This window comes from Myotis davidii, unplaced genomic scaffold, assembly GCF_000327345.1.
Source record: "Myotis davidii unplaced genomic scaffold, ASM32734v1 scaffold1509, whole genome shotgun sequence".
Lineage (NCBI taxonomy): Eukaryota > Metazoa > Chordata > Mammalia > Chiroptera > Vespertilionidae > Myotis > Myotis davidii.
In genome coordinates, this window is record NW_006299480.1 from 115,113 (window position 1) to 131,539 (window position 16,427).

General features: G+C 56.2%; 1 protein-coding gene across 2 annotated transcripts in view; it reads left to right on the plus strand.

Annotated features, from left to right (window-relative positions):
- ARHGAP39 (Rho GTPase activating protein 39) overlaps positions 1–16,427 on the plus strand; it is a 27,600-nt gene that overhangs the window by 3,512 nt on the left and 7,661 nt on the right. The window contains exons 2-6 of one of the 2 annotated variants that reach the window (XM_006775126.2): positions 2,048–3,419; positions 4,509–5,070; positions 11,811–11,903; positions 14,928–15,001; positions 16,202–16,401. In XM_006775126.2, coding sequence (XP_006775189.1) covers positions 2,048–3,419; positions 4,509–5,070; positions 11,811–11,903; positions 14,928–15,001; positions 16,202–16,401 — 2,301 coding nt within the window. The remainder of the gene's footprint in view (positions 1–2,047; positions 3,420–4,508; positions 5,071–11,810; positions 11,904–14,927; positions 15,002–16,201; positions 16,402–16,427) is intronic. The other variant, XM_006775127.2, reaches the window with a different exon arrangement.

The window sequence follows — 16,427 nt, forward strand, 5'->3', positions numbered from 1 at the left end:
TGCAAAAAATAATTTTCCATGAAATGGAAAAGAAAAAAAAGCTGCAGTAGCAACACTCATATCCGACAAAATAAACTTTAAAATGAAGGCCATCACAAGAGACAACAAAGATCACTACATAATACTAAAGGGATCAATCCAACAAGAGGCTATAACCCTAGTAAACATATATGCACCCAATATAGGAGCATCTACTAGTAAATGTATAAAAAAAACTTCTAAAGGACTTTAACAATACAGTTATAGTAGAGGACTTTAACACCCCTCTAACTTCACTGGACAGATCTACCCGACAAAAACTTAATAAGAAAACAGTGACTCTAAAGGACACACTGGATCAGATGGGTTTAATAGACATTTATAGAACATTTCACCCAACACAACAGATTACACATCCTTCTCAAGTGCACATGGATCATTCACAAAGATAGACCACATGTTAGGACACGAAACAAGTCTCTACAATGCAAGTTCGATGGAAATCCTATCAAGCATCTTCTCAGATCACAGTGGAATGAAATTAGTAATCAACTACAGTAAAAATTCCCTAAAACATTCCAACATATGGAGGGTAAGTAGCATGTTATTAACTAGAGGCCCACCGTGTGAAATTGCGAGAGACCCAGACCCGGTGCCTCTGGGTCCCAGCGTCAAGTCCCCGCCCACCTGTGCACACCTCGGCTGCACACGCAGCCCCGCCCACCCACGTGTGCCGCGCCCACCATGAAGACAGTTGTGGATGGCGATGAGACTAGTTTCCTGCCCTCACCTTTCCTTCTCAGGAGCACTTACATTGACCTTCGTTGGAAGATGAGATCTGAACGGAGCAACACTTGTTCCCATGAAGAAATCATATGACATTCAGCAGGTGCCTTTTGGCATTTGGTCGTTACGGCGTGATGGTGGCACGGCCATGGGATTTTTATAATAGTGGTGAATGGGTTACCAATGAGATCAAGAGAGAAATAAAAACCTCCCTGGAAACAAACGAAAATGAACACACAACCACCCAAAATATCTGGGACATAGCAAAAGCAGTCCCAAGAGGCCTGCCTCAAAAACAAGAAAAAATAATACAGTGGGACCTTGACTTAAGAGTTTAATTCATTCCGTGACAGAGCTCGTAACTCAAATTACTCGTAGGTCAAATCTTAAAGTGAACGAGTGAGACACGTGATGCTGGGCTGATGTGGCGTTCACCATGACGTTCGCTGCGCCAACTAGCGGTGGGGTATCTGAAGCTGGCTCGTAACCCGAATTTTAGCTCTCAACTCAAAGCAAAAAATCGGCCGAGAGACAGCTCATATCTCGAAAAACTCGTTAGTCGGGACACTCGTAAGTCAAGACCCCACTGTAATAAACTGTTTAACCCTACAACTTAAAGAAAGAGAACAAGAAGAAAAGTCCAGAGTAAGTGGAAGGAAGGAAATAATCAAGATTAGAGCAAAAATAAATGACATAGAGACTAAAAACCAGTACAAAAGACCAATGAAACCAATAGCTGGTTCTTTGAAAAGATAAACAAGATTGATGAACCATTAGCCATGCTCATCAAGAAGCAAAAAGAAAACCCAAATAAATAAAATAGAAGCAAAAGCAGTGATGTAACAGCTGACACCACAGAAACACGAAGGATTGTGAGGAAACACTGAACAGCTGACTCCCCAGGCCTCTGGGAGGGCTGCTCCTCTCTGTTCGGACAGTGCTGTGTGTGGTGCTGGGCCAGGGCCAGAGCAGAGACCCCCAGGGCCCTTGCAGGGAGTGTCAGAGGCCGTCCAATGGGGACCTGGGGGAGCTCCCTGCAGGAGAGCCCCTGGAGGGAAGCCTGCAAGGCTGAGTCGGGTGCATGCGGAAGCTCCCAGGACATCTACAGGGAGCCCCTCCTGTAAGGACCAGGCCCCCACGAGGAGGGGGCATGAGGAGGAGGAGAGAAATGACCGGGTGGGTGGGTGACGGTCCAGGCTGGCAGCAGGGCCAGACGTCCGCCTCCACCAGTAGCCTGTGCACCCAGTGCGCCCCCAGGTAACCTGTGCCTGTCCCTCCCCAGGACCTCCTCCCTCCGGTGGAACTCGGGCACCAAGGAGCGCATGCTCATCAAAGTTGCTGACCGGGAGCCCAGCTTCCTCTCCCCACAGGGCAACGGGTACCCCCTGGACAGCCAGCCCGGGGGCCGCTCCCGCAGACCCTCAGGTGGGCAGCACTCACCCAGCCTGCAGACATTTGCCCCGGACGCAGACAGCTCGGTCTTCTTCCCAGAGCGGAGGCCATCGCCCTTCCTGAAGAGGTCCGAGCTGGGGAGCTGCTCCCCACTGCTGGCCCAGCCCCGCAAGCCAACCTGCGACTCACAGCCCTCCTCCCCGCGCTATGCCTACGAGCCCCCCCTCTACGAGGAGCCCCCCATCGAATTCCAGGCCCCCATCTACGATGAGCCCCCCATGGACGTGCAGTATGAGGCCGGCAGTGCCTGCCCGGGTGGCTCCCCCCAGCGCTCTCCAGGCCGGAAGCCCGTGCCCTTACCCCAGTCGCCCAAGCATGCCTCTGCCTCCCCATTCCAGCAGCTGGTGCTCACCCGGCAGAAGTGCCCGGAGCGCTTCCTGAGCCTGGAGTACAGCCCTGCAGGGAAGGAGTATGTGCGGCAGCTGGTGTACGTGGAGCAGGCTGGGTCAGGCCCCAGGCTGCGGGCAGGCCCGCGGCACAAGTACACGCCCAACCCTGGTGGGGGGTCCCTCTCGCTACAGCCCAGCCCCTGCCTGCTGCGGGACCAGCGCCTGGGGGTCACATCCGGGGACTACAGCAGCATGGAGGGCCCTGAGCTGCGGCACGCCCCTCCACCCTCGCCGCGCCCCCAGGCCCAGGATGATGCCATGTCCTGGTCCAGCCAGCAGGACACCATGTCCTCCACAGGCTACTCCCCAGGCACACGCAAGAGAAAGAGCAGGAACCCCTCTCTGTGCCATGCCCCCAGTGCCTCGTCCACCGATAGCCCTGGGGACCTTGACCTACTCCCACAGTCCCTGGCTGAGGAGCGGCCCAAGTGTGGGCCCAGCCTGGCCCCAAAGCACATGGAGGCCAAGGCAGGCGAGGCAGACGGGGCACGGGGTGGGGCCGAACCCTTCCTGGCACAGGCGAGGCTGGCCTGGGAGGCGCAGCAGGCCCACTTCCACATGAAGCAGAGGGGAAGCTGGGACTCCCAGCAGGACGGCTCAGGCTACGAGAGTGATGGGGCCGTGCCACTCCCCATGCCCGGGCCTGTGGTGCGCGCCTTCAGCGAGGATGAGGCCTTGGCCCAGCAGGAGAGCAGCAGGCACTGGCAGAGGGGCGCCTTGGAGAGGCTCGCCTTCCCCCAGATCCTGCTCGAGAAAAGCGTCTCTGTGCAGACCAACCTGGCTTCACCCGAACCCTACCTCCACCCCTCACAGGTATGAACAGCTGGCAGGCTGGGGTGGGTCACTCACTGTTGCTGACAGCCAGGTGGGCCGGTAGCGGATACCTCCAAGGACTCCCCCAGGGCAGGCCTCCCTCGCCTCCATTCCTGGTGAGGCCCACCTGGGTGCTGGCAGGTCACCGGGGGCCAGAGGCCGTGCCCTGATTCCAGGCCATGGGTGCAGAGGAGATGGACAGGCATGCCAACCCTCTGAGCCTGCGCCTCCTCCCCCACCTGTGAACGGCTGCCTGGCGAGGGGCGGTGCCGGTGGGTGTCGGGCACTCCTCGGGTGGCTCGGAGCCCTTCCTGCATAGGCCCCCCCACCCGGGAGCCTGACACCAACCCTGGGGCCGATGCGCTCAGCCAGGCCAGTCGCCCCAGGACCTCAGGCTCCGAGTGTGGCTGTGGCTGAAGCAGAGGCCCAGCCAGACGTGTCCTCCTGGGGCAGCACGCAGAGGCTACGGTCAGGCCCCAGGAGCCTGCCTGCACCTCCTGTCCAGGCTGCAGGGAGGGAATGTGGTGTCGGCTGATGTTCCGGTCCTCACCTCCTGACCTGCTGTATGAAGCCGTAGCAGAGGGTCTGCACTGGCATCTGCTCACAAGGCCTCCCAGTGTCAGGCTCCTCAGTCCATTCCCAGCCCTGCCAGGGAACCGTGCCCTGTGACCTTGGGCCGTCGGCATCCCCATGGCAGGGCCACCTTAGTGACCCTCCAGGCTAGACAGCTCAGAGCACAGGAGGACGATGGACAATAAGATGGGAAGAGGCTTCCTCCTGCCCCCAGACCTGTGCTGGCCCCCCAACCCTAGGTCTCAGGACCAGGGAGGGGCCTTCTGGGTCCCTGCACAGCCTTGCACGGGGAGGACGCTCGCACATCTTTGTGAGGCTGTCGAACTCGAGGAGGCCAAAGCTGGAGGCATAGCCTGGCAGCACCGTGGGGCGCCCTGCAAATGTTGCTGCCCTGCCTCCCCTCCCGCAGATCATTGAAAGCCCCTCCTAGACCCTTGGGACCTGTGAGGGGGCATGCCTGTCACCTGACTGGGTTACATAGGGCCCACCCCCTCATGGCCCCTCTCTCCTTCCCAGTCCGAGGACCTAGGCTCCTGTGCCCAGTTTGAGAGCGGCCGACAGCCCCGCAGTGTGATGCCCAGTGCCAGCTGCGTGTTCCCCACATTCACTCTGCGCAAGCCGTCCTCAGAGACCGACATCGAGAACTGGGCCTCTAAACACTTCAACAAGCACACACAGGGCCTCTTTCGGCGGAAAGTGTCCATCGCCAACATGCTGGCCTGGAGCAGCGAATCCATCAAGAAGCCCATGATCGTGACCAGCGACCGCCACGTGAAGAAGGAGGCGTGCGAGATCTTCAAGCTGATCCAGATGTACATGGGTGACCGGCGCGCCAAGGCAGACCCACTGCACGTGGCCCTGGAGATTGCCACCAAGGGCTGGAGCGTGCAGGGCCTGCGGGATGAGCTGTACATCCAACTCTGCCGGCAGACCACGGAGAACTTCCGCCTGGAGAGCCTGGCCCGAGGCTGGGAGCTCATGGCCATCTGCCTGGCCTTTTTCCCACCCACACCCAAGTTCCACTCCTACTTAGAGGGCTACATCTACCGGCACATGGACCCTGTCAACGACACCAAAGGTAAGGCCCAGCGCTTGGCCCTTGGCACCCCAGGCTCTGCCGCCAGCCAGGGAAGGGCCGAGCTGAGAGCTTCCTGGCCTGCATTGGGCAGTGCCCTGAGGCAGCAGGTCTGTGGGGCGGGCACAGGCACTCCAAGCAAATACCTCGTTTGTGCACTTGCACCCTCGGGGAGTCCCTCCTCGGCACAGGCCTGGAGAATGACCACAGGCCGGCAGGTTGAGGGCCAGGACAAGACCTCATGGTGTCCATGGCTCAGCCAGCTGTGTCCACTCTGCTCTGAGGCCACTGTGGCCGGTGGCCCTGCTTGCCGAGGTCAGGAAGACCAGTCGCCCCGTGTGCACTGACTCAGTCACTTTCAGCCGTCCTTTGGTCGGGGCGGTGACCACCCTGGCCAGGCTCAGGCTGTCTGTTCTGAAGAAAACTGGGTCTGGAGGAGGGTTCCTGGAAGCAGGGAGGAGCATGGTGACTGTCGCGTGTATTGGCCCAGCCCTGGGTCTGGCAAGACACCAGCAGACCATTAGAGTGCTACAGACTGAGCTGGTCCTGAGCCACCCAAGGGGTCAGGGGTTGGGACCAGCACAGGCAGCCACCTGCTGACAGCTGCCGGGGTCAGGTGCAGGGCCAGCTTCCACGCTGGGCTCTTGAGGTCCATGTGTCGGGTTCACCTGGACCCAGGCCTGGCCTCCTTACGGGAGGATTTGGGGCTATGGTGCTGCCAGCCAAGCGGCCGGACTGACTCCTGGGCCAGGCAGAGTGAGCACAGTGTACAAAGGGGACAGGGCCATAAATTGCATCTGGACACACATGTGCACAGTCCCATGCTGACACCCTCTACAGTCAGACATGCCACAGCCTGCTCTGCAGGATGACGGTGCTCCAGCCTCGGTGTGGGGCCAGGCACATATGCACGTGAGGGCTGCGGGGCGGCACAGTGCTGCTCCCGGGGACAGGGATCGAGCATAGGCACCATCCAGCACGTCTGTTGCTTGGGAGCAGATCTTGGGAGCCAGGAGAGTTTCGCGCAGGCAAGCAGTTTTTGACGCAGAATCCTGAACACAGCAGACAGATTTCCCCAGGCGGCTCCTACATGTGCAGCCAAGCAGGCTGGTAGGCAGCCTGGCTCTGCTCAGTCTTCCTGGGCCTCTCCAGGGGCAGGGGCTCCTGTGGGCTCCAGGTTCAGCTCAGTGTCTTCCAAAGGCCTTACAGTGTCACTCCTCTGAGTTGAAAGCTTGGAAGAGTGTCCACTGCTCAGCATACAGCCTGCAGGCCCCCAGGGAGTGCCTGCTTAGGTGAAAGGTAAGTGAGCAGTGTACAAAGGTTGGGACCTTCCTTCCTGCACTTCCTTCGGCACAGAAGTTTGTGCACTTGCGTCCTAGTGTTTGTGCTGTGAGAGCCTGGCTGGCGTGTGAGAGGGAATCGGATTGGCCTAGGCAGCCATGGCTGAGGGAGGCCAGGATGGTCTCAGAGCACCATGTGGCCTGGGCCCACACAGGAAGACTGGGTATCAGTGGGCACACTGGCAGAGACCTGCGTCTGGTCTGTGGAATCTGGTCTCACTTCTGTGTCACAGTGCTGCCCCCTGACCTTGAGACCTACTCCTAGCGTCTGGCACAGGCCCAGCTCAGCAATGATCCCAGAGGAGAGGCTTTGTGCTCCCTCCCATTGGCCCCGTCAAGAAAGTGGGTGCTGGCTGGTCAGTAAGGCAGGCCCATCAGCCCAGGAGGGTGCAGCCTCTGCTCAGAAAAAGGGAATTGCAGCCTGTCTCAGGAGCTGGCCAGGGCAGAGCGGAGCCTGCTCCCATGCAGGGCACCTCATCCTGGACATACTGCTTGCTGAGACCTAGAAGCCTTTTGTTTATCTGCTAGCATGTAGGTGATGTCTACTGTGTGGTCACCCCCCTTGGGAACCAAGGCAGAACACGCTGAACCCTGGTTCACATGTTCCCCACCCCCAGACTAGCCTCATCTCAGACATGGTCACACCTTTATGCCAGCCACCATCAGGAAACTAAAAAATGTGCTACTGAAAAACCCATGGGTCAAATAACAATCAAAAGGAAAATTAGAAAGTATTTTGAACTGAAAGAAAAAGAAAGTAAGACATTCTGAATATGTAGGATGCAACCAATGCAGTTCTTAGAGGGAAATTTATAGTACCTACTAGTAAATACCAGCCTATTTATCACAGTAAAAAAAAATGATACCCACTAGGAAAATAAACAGAAAGAAAGTAAACAGAAGGAAATAATGAAGATCAAAGTAGAAGTCAGTAAAAGAGAAAATTCTATATAATAAAAGGCTAATATGCAAATTGACCGAACGGCAGAACTACCGGTCACTATGACTCGCACTGACTACCAGGAGGCAGATGCTCAAAGCAGGAGCTGCCCCCTGGTGGTCAGTGTGCTCCCACAGGGGGAGCACCACTCAGCCAGAAGCCGGGCTCACGGCTGGCAAGCCCAGCGGTGGTGGTGGGAGCCTCTCCTGTCTCTGCGGCAGTGCTGAGGATGTCTGACTGCCGGCTTAGGCCCATTCCCTTAGTGGGCCTAAGCTGTCAGTTGGACATCACCCAAAGGCTCCAGACTGCTAGAGGGTGCAGTCTGGGCTGAGGGACCCCCTTCTCCCACCCCACCCCCCAGTGCACTAATTTTGTGCACCGGGCCTCTAGTGTAAAAATAATACAGAAAATCAGTGAAAACAAAATGCTGATTATTTGAGAAGATCAATAAAATTGATAAGCCTCTAGCCAGACTGATCAGGACAAAAATAGAGAAGACATAAATTACCAACATGAAGAATGGGAAATGATATCACAGAGTCAACAGGTGTTCATAATAAGGAAACATTATGAACAACTTTATGCCAATAAACTTGACCATTTAGAGGAAATGGACAAGTTACTTTGACACAAACTACCAAAGATCACTCAGTAAGAAATAGATAACCAAACTGCAACTTGCTGCAGGAAGGAAAATAGAGGGGAAATAGGGGGAGGAATAAATAACTAAAAACTCATGTCTTACAGAAAAATCTTTGTTTCTATGCTGTATTTTTTTAACATATTTTTATTGATTTCAGAGAGGAAGGGAGAAGGGGAGAGAGAGAGAAAAGTCAGTGATGATAGAGGATCGATAATCGGCTGCCTCCTGCATGCCCCACACTGGGGATCTAGCTTGCAACTTGGGCATGTGCCCTAATAGGGAATCAAACCATGACCTCAACCACTGAGCCACGCCAGCTAGGCAGTTTCTATGGTTTTAATACTCTAGTCTATTAAGGAATTTTAATTGGCGCTTAAAAAATGTTCCACAAAAAAATTCAAGGCCCAAATGGCTTCACTGGTGTAGATTACCAAACATTTTATTGTTTGTATAGCAATTCTTTGCAAACTCATCTAGAAAATTGAAGTGGAAGTAATATTTCCCAACTCATTCTATACCAAAAGTAGAAAAGGACATTACAAGAAAGAAAAGCGCAGACTGTATTGCTCATGAACCCAGAGCAAAAAAATTTAACAATTTAGCAAATGGAATCCAACAATATATAAAAAGAATATGCATCTTGAATCAAAAGTTGGTTTAACATTCAAAATTCATTGTAATTTTTCACTTAACACAGAGAAAAAGGGAAACCACATGATCATGTCAAATGTAGAAAAAGCATTTGACAAAATCCAACATTGTATTTCTGGCAAAAACGAAATAAACTAGGGATAGAAGGGAACCTCTTTAACCTGATGAAAGGCGTCTGTCAGGGAATGGGCAGCAGGGCTCCAGCAGATACATACACAGCCCCGTTCACAGTGAGAGTGACCCAGCGCCCATCAGCAGGTGGATGGGTAAACAGTGCGCCCTGTCCATACTCTGCAATAGTTTTCAGCCATAAAAGGGAAGTTCTCTTTTTTTGTATAATATTTTTTTTTAAGCCTTGTTGAAACAAGTACACCAAAAATTTTGGCTGCCTCCAAAAAAAATTAGGAGAGAGAAAAATTTTTTTAAAAAATTTTATGAGTTTACTTGAGCCAAACTGATGACATAGGCAGGGAAGCAAGACCTCAAATGCTCCAGAGAATGACAGTTCTGCAGCTTCTTTTATGCACTTGAGATTAAAGAGGGGAGTAAGGAAGATCCCCTGGAGGTGGGAGAAAGCAAGGCGAGGAACATATTACAGTCAGGTTAACAAGAATATATGCTCTCTTGAGGGTTAATGCCCCCTTAGAGAGGTATGACTTCTGGTACAGTGGGGCCTTGACTTACGAGTTTAATTCGTTTCGTGATGGAGCTCGTAAATCAAGTTACTCGTATGTCAAATCAATTGTGAACGAGTGAGACACGTGATGCTGGGCTGATGTTGTGGCGTTCACTGTGACGTTCGCTGCGCCAACGAGCGGTGGGGTATCTGAAGCTGGCTCATAACCCGAATCTTAGCTCGCAACTCAAAGCAAAAAATCGGCCGAGAGACAGCTCATATCTCGGAAAACTCATTAGTCGGGACACTCGTAAGTCAAGGCCTCACTATATTTCAAAGGTAGGAAGTTCTGATGTGAACTATAACATGTTGAATCTTTAAAAATTATACTAAGCCCTACTCGGTTTGGCTCAGTGGATAGAGCGTCGGCCTGTGGACTGGAGAGTCCCGGGTTCGATTCTGGTCAAGGGCACATGCCCAGGTTGTGGGCTCATCCCCAGTGAGGGGCATGCAAGAGGCAGCCAGTGAATGATTCTCATCATTGATGTTTCTATCTCCCTCTCCCTTCCTCTCTGAATTCAATAAAAATATTTTTTAAACATCCTAATATATAAAAACCCAGGGTCTGTAACATCCAAAACAACCAAAGGCTCGACTGACTGGAAGTCAGGCCTGCAGCCACGGCGACCCAGCACTGACTGCCAAGGATCAGGCCCGGAGACAGGCCTGGAGAGAGAAGCTGGGTCTGATCTGTAGCCTCCGTGGCAGCTGTTGATCAGCCCTGCCTCTCTCTTTATCTCTGGGCCTCCACGGGGGCTGCTGATCAGCCCCGCCTCTCTGATCAGGTCCAGAGACGCTGACTGGCATGGAAACTGCTCAGTCAGAACAAAATCTGGGTGAACTGTGAGGAATCAATGGGTGCCTAGGAGGCGGAGCTTTTGACACTGACTGGCATAGAAACCAACCAATCATAACCTAATCTGGGTGAACTGCAAAAGCAGAACCTAAGGTGGGGGCTGAGAAACAGTTTTAAGGGCAACAGCTGTTTGGTGTAAGGTGTAAGAAAGTGATTCAATTTTTTACTGACCGGTCTGGCAGTATAGTGCATATGGCTGGCTATCAGTCCAGATACAGGGATTCTGTGTTTTTGTCTGCCAAGAGCATCTCCTCCTGCTTAAAAGGGCGCCCCACTCCCCCACCCGCCCCATTTAAGCAATCCTAGCCTACATAATCTATACCAATAAAAGGGTAATATGTTAATTAGACCAGGTTGACTGGACATCTGACTTCCATTCAGACAAAGCCATGGTGGTGGGGGCCGAGGCAGAGGCAGTTGGGGGGCGAGATCAGGCCTGCAGGGGAGTGCAGTTGGCAGCAATCAGGCAGGCAGGCAGGTGAGTGGTTAGGGGCAATCAGGCAGGCAGGCAGGTGAGTGGTTAGGAGCGAGCGGTCCCAGATTGCGAGAGGTGCAGGCTGGGCTGAGGGAACTCGTCCTGCACGAAATGCATGCACTGGGCCACTAGTAAATAAGTAAAAGATAAACCAGTTACAGACAAGCAAGGAGAGAAGACGAGGGTCCATGTGGAGGTGGGTCAGAGCTGGAGGCATCAGTGTGGAAGGCAGACGGCCAGCACACACATCTTCCCTGCAGTGCCAGCTGTTTGCTCCCCAATGACACCCAGAAGCAGTGGCACCCTCAATAGCATGATACCCAGATCTTGGTTTCTAATACCATTTTCTGTTAAAAGGAATCAGAGCTCCTTGGAGAAACAGCTGACTCTAGGGCTGGTCTCGGAATGCACACATTGCCAAAGCGAGGGTGTGCTGGGTGCGAGGGGTGAGGGCCGTGTCACAGGACACAGGGACCACCCACAGAGCTTCCGTTCCCATAGCTGCGGCAACTGAGCAACATTATAACCCAAAGTGTAAAATCAACATCTGTATTTCCATCCCGATACAAAAACATTTAGATAGACGCCCCCTGTGCAGGGTGTAGATGGCCCAGCCTTCTTGTGGCCCAGGCCTGAGTTCCTTCTAGGGAGCACAGGCAGACAATGACGGGGAGCCCTTTGTGCAGAAGGGAGGGGTGCCCGGAGAGCCTGAGCAGGCCCAGAGTGCAGCCATTTCAGAAGGCAGTGCGCCCCTGCCTTTCTGTGCCAGATGGTCATAAACTGACTGTCCCCTCCCCATACCTTTCTACCCTTCCCCATGGCGCCCAGAGGGCCCCTGGCACCTGCCTAGCCACCGGCCCAGATAGCTCAAGAGACCACACATCTGTCGGGGCACACCCTGTCCCCAGAGTGTGAGCAAGAAGCGGCCGCTTACGGGATACTCGTCTCACCAGCACTCCTGGGCTGGGGTCTCCACATCCCCGCGGCGCATTGGCTGATGGCCCTGTCGCCCCTGCGGAATCCAGCTGGGAGGCAACAGCTTCCCCACTGACTGGGCAGCCCCGCAAGCCTCGGGGCCTCCTGCAGCCACAAGGGGACCAAGTGGGCATCGCTCCGTCCGGCCTCTGTGTTCGTGGTCCTCATGGCTCTGTTTGCTCCCCAGTGACACAGCACATGAAGCAGCTCCTGGACAGGAACTCTAAGAAGAAGTCCAAGTTGAGAAAGAAACCCAAGCCCTATGTTGAGGAGCCAGATGGTAGGGCCTCTCTCTGCAGCCCCCGCGCTGCTCTGCACAGCTCTGCTCTGGCCTCGGCCACCTGGCCTCTCTAACCGCTTCTGGGCTGGGGTTGGGCACTAACCTCAGCCTCCAGCCTCCTGAGCTGGAGGCCCTGGTCATCGATGGGCTCCTGGGAGAAAACGCACATGCCTCCAGGTCAGGCCTCTTTGGAGCCCCGGCTCAGAACTACACCCTGCCCAAGCTCTAGGGAAGCCATTCACCTGAGGCTGCCCTCCCTGCTGGGGCAACTGAGCTCTATTGCTGTCAGACCCACCTCCCCCTTCTTCACTCTGCTTACCTGCTCCTTTTCCCCTGAGACTACTCCACTGGGCCCTTCCTCAGGGCTGCCCTGGGCAGGAAAGGGGCCGCTGGAACCCAGGATTCCTGGCTGCCCTTGGTCTCCCTGGCACAGGAGTTGAAGGAGCTTTGAGCTCCTGCCTGGGCCCACTTCTTTTTTAAAAAAATATATTTTATTGATTTTTTTACAGAGAGGAAGGGAGAGAGATAGAGAGTTAGAAACATCAATGAGAGAGAAACATCGATCAGCTGCCTCCTGCACATCTCCTACTGGGGATGTGCCCGCAACCCAGGTACACGCACTTGACCGGAATCGAACCCGGGACCTTTCAGTCCGCAGGCCGACGCTCTATCCACTGAGCCAAACCGGTTTCGGCTAGGTCCACTTCTTGAGAGTCAGCTGCAGCAGCAGGTGGGGCTGGGGGTGCAGTGATCCTATCCCTGGGACCTGCAGCCTGGGCTGCTGTGGCTAGGAGGCGTGTCTGCCTGGCGCAGCAGCGGAGACTCTGGGAGAGCTGCTTTTACTGTCCCTCTGTGGGCCTGTCTCCCAACCTGTAACACAGGATGGGTGTGTCCTGGTGAGTCCTGGCGAGGCCAGGTGGGCAGTGGGCTTGGAGAAGAACACCCACAACACTGCCAGGGTTTCCCTGGGCTGCCATGGGCACTGCTGACCCCCGGCACTTGGCGGACACCCCACGTCCTGGCCCAGGAGGCTGTGCCCACTGCAGCACATGGTGCAGAGGGGTCTGTGCACTCGTGGCCTCAGTCTCTGGTCCACCCTGTGATACCAGCCTCTGAGGTCAGCCCTTCAGCCCCTGGCAGACAGGTGTCCCCGTCCCATCCTGCAAAGGAGGGGCCTCGGGCCACAAAGGCTGCATCTGGCCAGTCACCAGCTGAGATTTGGCAGCCTCTGGGTCTTTAGGTCACAGCCTGTAGGAGAGGCTGGGTCAGACCCCAGGAAGCCTTGGGACAAGGTCAGGGGTGTTTCCCACAGTGCCCATGACTAGGGACAGGAAGCACTCCCCTACCGGAGAGGTAGGCCTGCCCCAGTGAGGCCAGCAAGTCCTTGCTGCAAAGTGCTCCCTGGGCTCCATTGCTTGAGCACCGTCCATTCCAAACCGGAGCTCACCCGGAAGGGCCACGTCAGCCTGTGGCACGAGGATCCATGCCATGTCCACAGCAGCTGTCAGGCGGCACCTAGGGCTCTGCCAGGGTCAGTGTTCCCCAGGGGCCTGAGATTCTCCAGGTGCAAACAGCATGAGAAATGTTTGGGGTTGTTTTTTTTGTTTGGTTGGTTTACGTTAAAAAAGAATCCCCTTGTCAGTTTTAATGACAAAACTCTTATGAAAATTAGAAATGAAAAGATGTTTATGACAACATGTTGAGTGTTTTTAAAAAGTATTTTTATTAATTTTTAGAGAGGAAGGGAAAGGGAGAGAGAGAGCATGGATGCATGAGTGAAACATTGATCAGCTGCCTCCTGCACGCCCCCTCCCACGATGGAGCCACAGCCGGGCATGTGATCTGGCTGGGATGGAACAACAGCCTTTCCAGGCAGGGACGCTGCCCAGCCACTGGTCAGGGCTGTTAGTGTTTTTCACCCTGGAGTCCACGGACCCCGTGTCCGCACAAAACTGATTTATTTAAAAGACTCAGATGTTTCGATTTGAGACTTGGGTCTAGAGGCCTCCCTTGGGCAAGCAGGTGGGCCCAGCAGGGTACAGTCTAGCCCACCTGTCTGTCTGTCTGTCCCTTGGTCTGCAGCCCTTCAGGTGGCCTCACTGTGTTCTCTGTCCACTGCTGCTCCCCTTCTCTTCCCCCTCTGGGCTCCATATGTTCCAGACCCACCTAAGCAAGGTCTCCTTCTCTCCCTCCTCCCTCCCTCTCTGTGTCTGGAGAGCCCTGGCCAAAGTCCCTGAGGCCCTTGCCCTTAGAATGCGCCTCCCTCCCCCCTCCTGCCCCCAGCCAGTGAGAAGGGGGGCTGCCAGGGGCAGAGGTGGAGGCAGCCGCAGACTCCAAAGGCAATGCTTCCCAGGCAGAGTCTTTCCAGGGTACTGTCCTCCCCTCGACACCCAGGCTCGGACACAGGGCCTCCCCTCCACACTTGTCCCCTTTGCACCATGGACCAGGCCTGGGCCTCCCTCTCCTGACCCCCACCCAGGCAGCCCTCAGCCCCGCAGGGATGGGTCCTGGGCCAAAGCCCTCTCCCAGGCTCCCCATGAGGAGAAGGGCTGCAGGAGAGCAGGGCCCCGTGTCCAGCCAGCCCGACCTCCCCCAGGTGCTGCCCGGAGATGGCTCTGCAGGGCCCGTGGGGGAGGGAGCCTGAAGTTTGGAGGCCCTGGAACCCAGGCCTTGCCCTGTCCTTTCTGTGAGTCCTCCTGGGGAACAGACCTCCACCCCAAACTGCCCTTCCTGGACGGATGGGAGGAGGGTGGGCCAGCAGAGGGGTTCCTCCTCTAGCCTGGCTCTTCTGGAGGTGAGAGGAGTGCCCCTTGCTTCTGTGGATTCTGCTCCAGAGGACAGCCCAGGAGAATGAGGACCCACTGCCCTGGGCTGGGGTGGGCAGGAGCCTGCTGGCCGCCCAGGACGCTGGCCAAGGCTGCCTCTCCTCACCCCTCTCTTCTGCTTCCTCTCTCAGTCGGGCTGGCTGCATCCCCTGCGCCACACACCTTCCACGCCAACCGACCAGCACCCGTTCTTTTCCAGGCGTGGCGATAAGCACGTATGCCAAGTACTGCTACCACAAGCTGCAGAAGGCAGCCCTGACGGGGGCCAAGAAGGTACACGTGTCTCCCGGGACAGCCCGACAGGGTGGGGAGGCGGGACCCCCGGGCAGCCTACACATGGGGGCAATAACAGCCAGGGTGTGGAAGGTGCTGGAGAGAGTCCACTGGGATGGGCAGCCAGGAGTGCACCCCCGGGTCCGGAACCGATGCAGACGAAGGGGGCGTGTGGCTGGGCCGGGGCCTCAGGCCACCAGTCTTTGTGAGGGTGGCAGCAACCCAAGCTGCCCCAGGCCTGCCACCTTCTGGCTGGTGTGGCTGGTGTGGCTGGGTCAGAGGGCAGGCGGAGGGGCCACCCCTCCCCAAGGAGACCTCCCCCGGCAGGTGGGCTCAGGGGACTGTCCTGCTCCTTTGCTCACACCGGGCCACCCGCCAGCCACGGAGGTCTGAGAGCCCAGACTCATCACAGGCTCCTGCCAAAGAGGGGCCCCACCCCACAGAAAGGTGAGCCCGTCCTACGTGGGCAGACGGGCAGGTGGTTCCAGCAGCACCCTCCCCTACTGCTCCCCTGACATCTGCCTAGTGGGGACCTCCCACCACCTGGAGGAGCTTGGCAGCCACAGCCATCCACCCTCTGGCTCCTGTAGAGGCAGGAGGCCTCGTTACACCCCCAGCTGGGCCTTGTTCCTGGACTGTTGGCACCTGCAGCCGTCCTCCCCTTCCATCCACCCTGGGCGGAGTGGGGAGGAGTATCACACCCCTCCCCCTCCTCCCTTTCCACCCACTACTCCACCCAGGAGCCCCTCAGGCCCTCTTACACCTGACCTCCCACTCTGTTGAGGGCAACTGCCCCCCACTATCCTGGAGCCTGGTCTCCCTCCCCTTCCACTTCCTCTCCCCTTGGAATGCATTGCTCCAGCCACAGACTTCAGAAGCCACCACTGCACCCACCTCAGCCCCTCTGTGATCAACTGTGGCCCCCATCTGCCAGCCTGGCCCCTCTGGCCCAGGCAGCTCCGACTGGCCTGCCCAGAATCATTCCCACTCTTCTCCCTGAGGCTTCCAGATGCTGTAGGCAGCCCAGCAGGAGGCTGCTGGTGACTGGCCAGGGCGTCGGTGTGTCCCCAGCTCTGGCTGGGCAGAAACCTGGAGTTCACGGGGATTCTTAGACAGAGAGGAGGGGGCGGCCAAGCCAGGGGTAGTCCTGGGGTGGGGCTGGGAGCTAGGCCTGGCGGGACAGAGCAGCTGTCTTTGCAGGGACTGAAGAAACCCAACGTGGAGGAGATCCGGCACGCCAAGAACGCGGTGTTCAGCCCGTCCATGTTTGGCAGCGCCCTGCCGGAGATCATGAGCATGCAGAAGGAGCGCTACCCAGAGCGGCAGCTGCCCTGGGTGCAGACCCGGCTGTCTGAGGAGGTGCTGGCGCTCAACGGTGATCAGACAGAAGGCATCTTCAGGTGCCCAAGGCCTGGGGGTGGGGGTG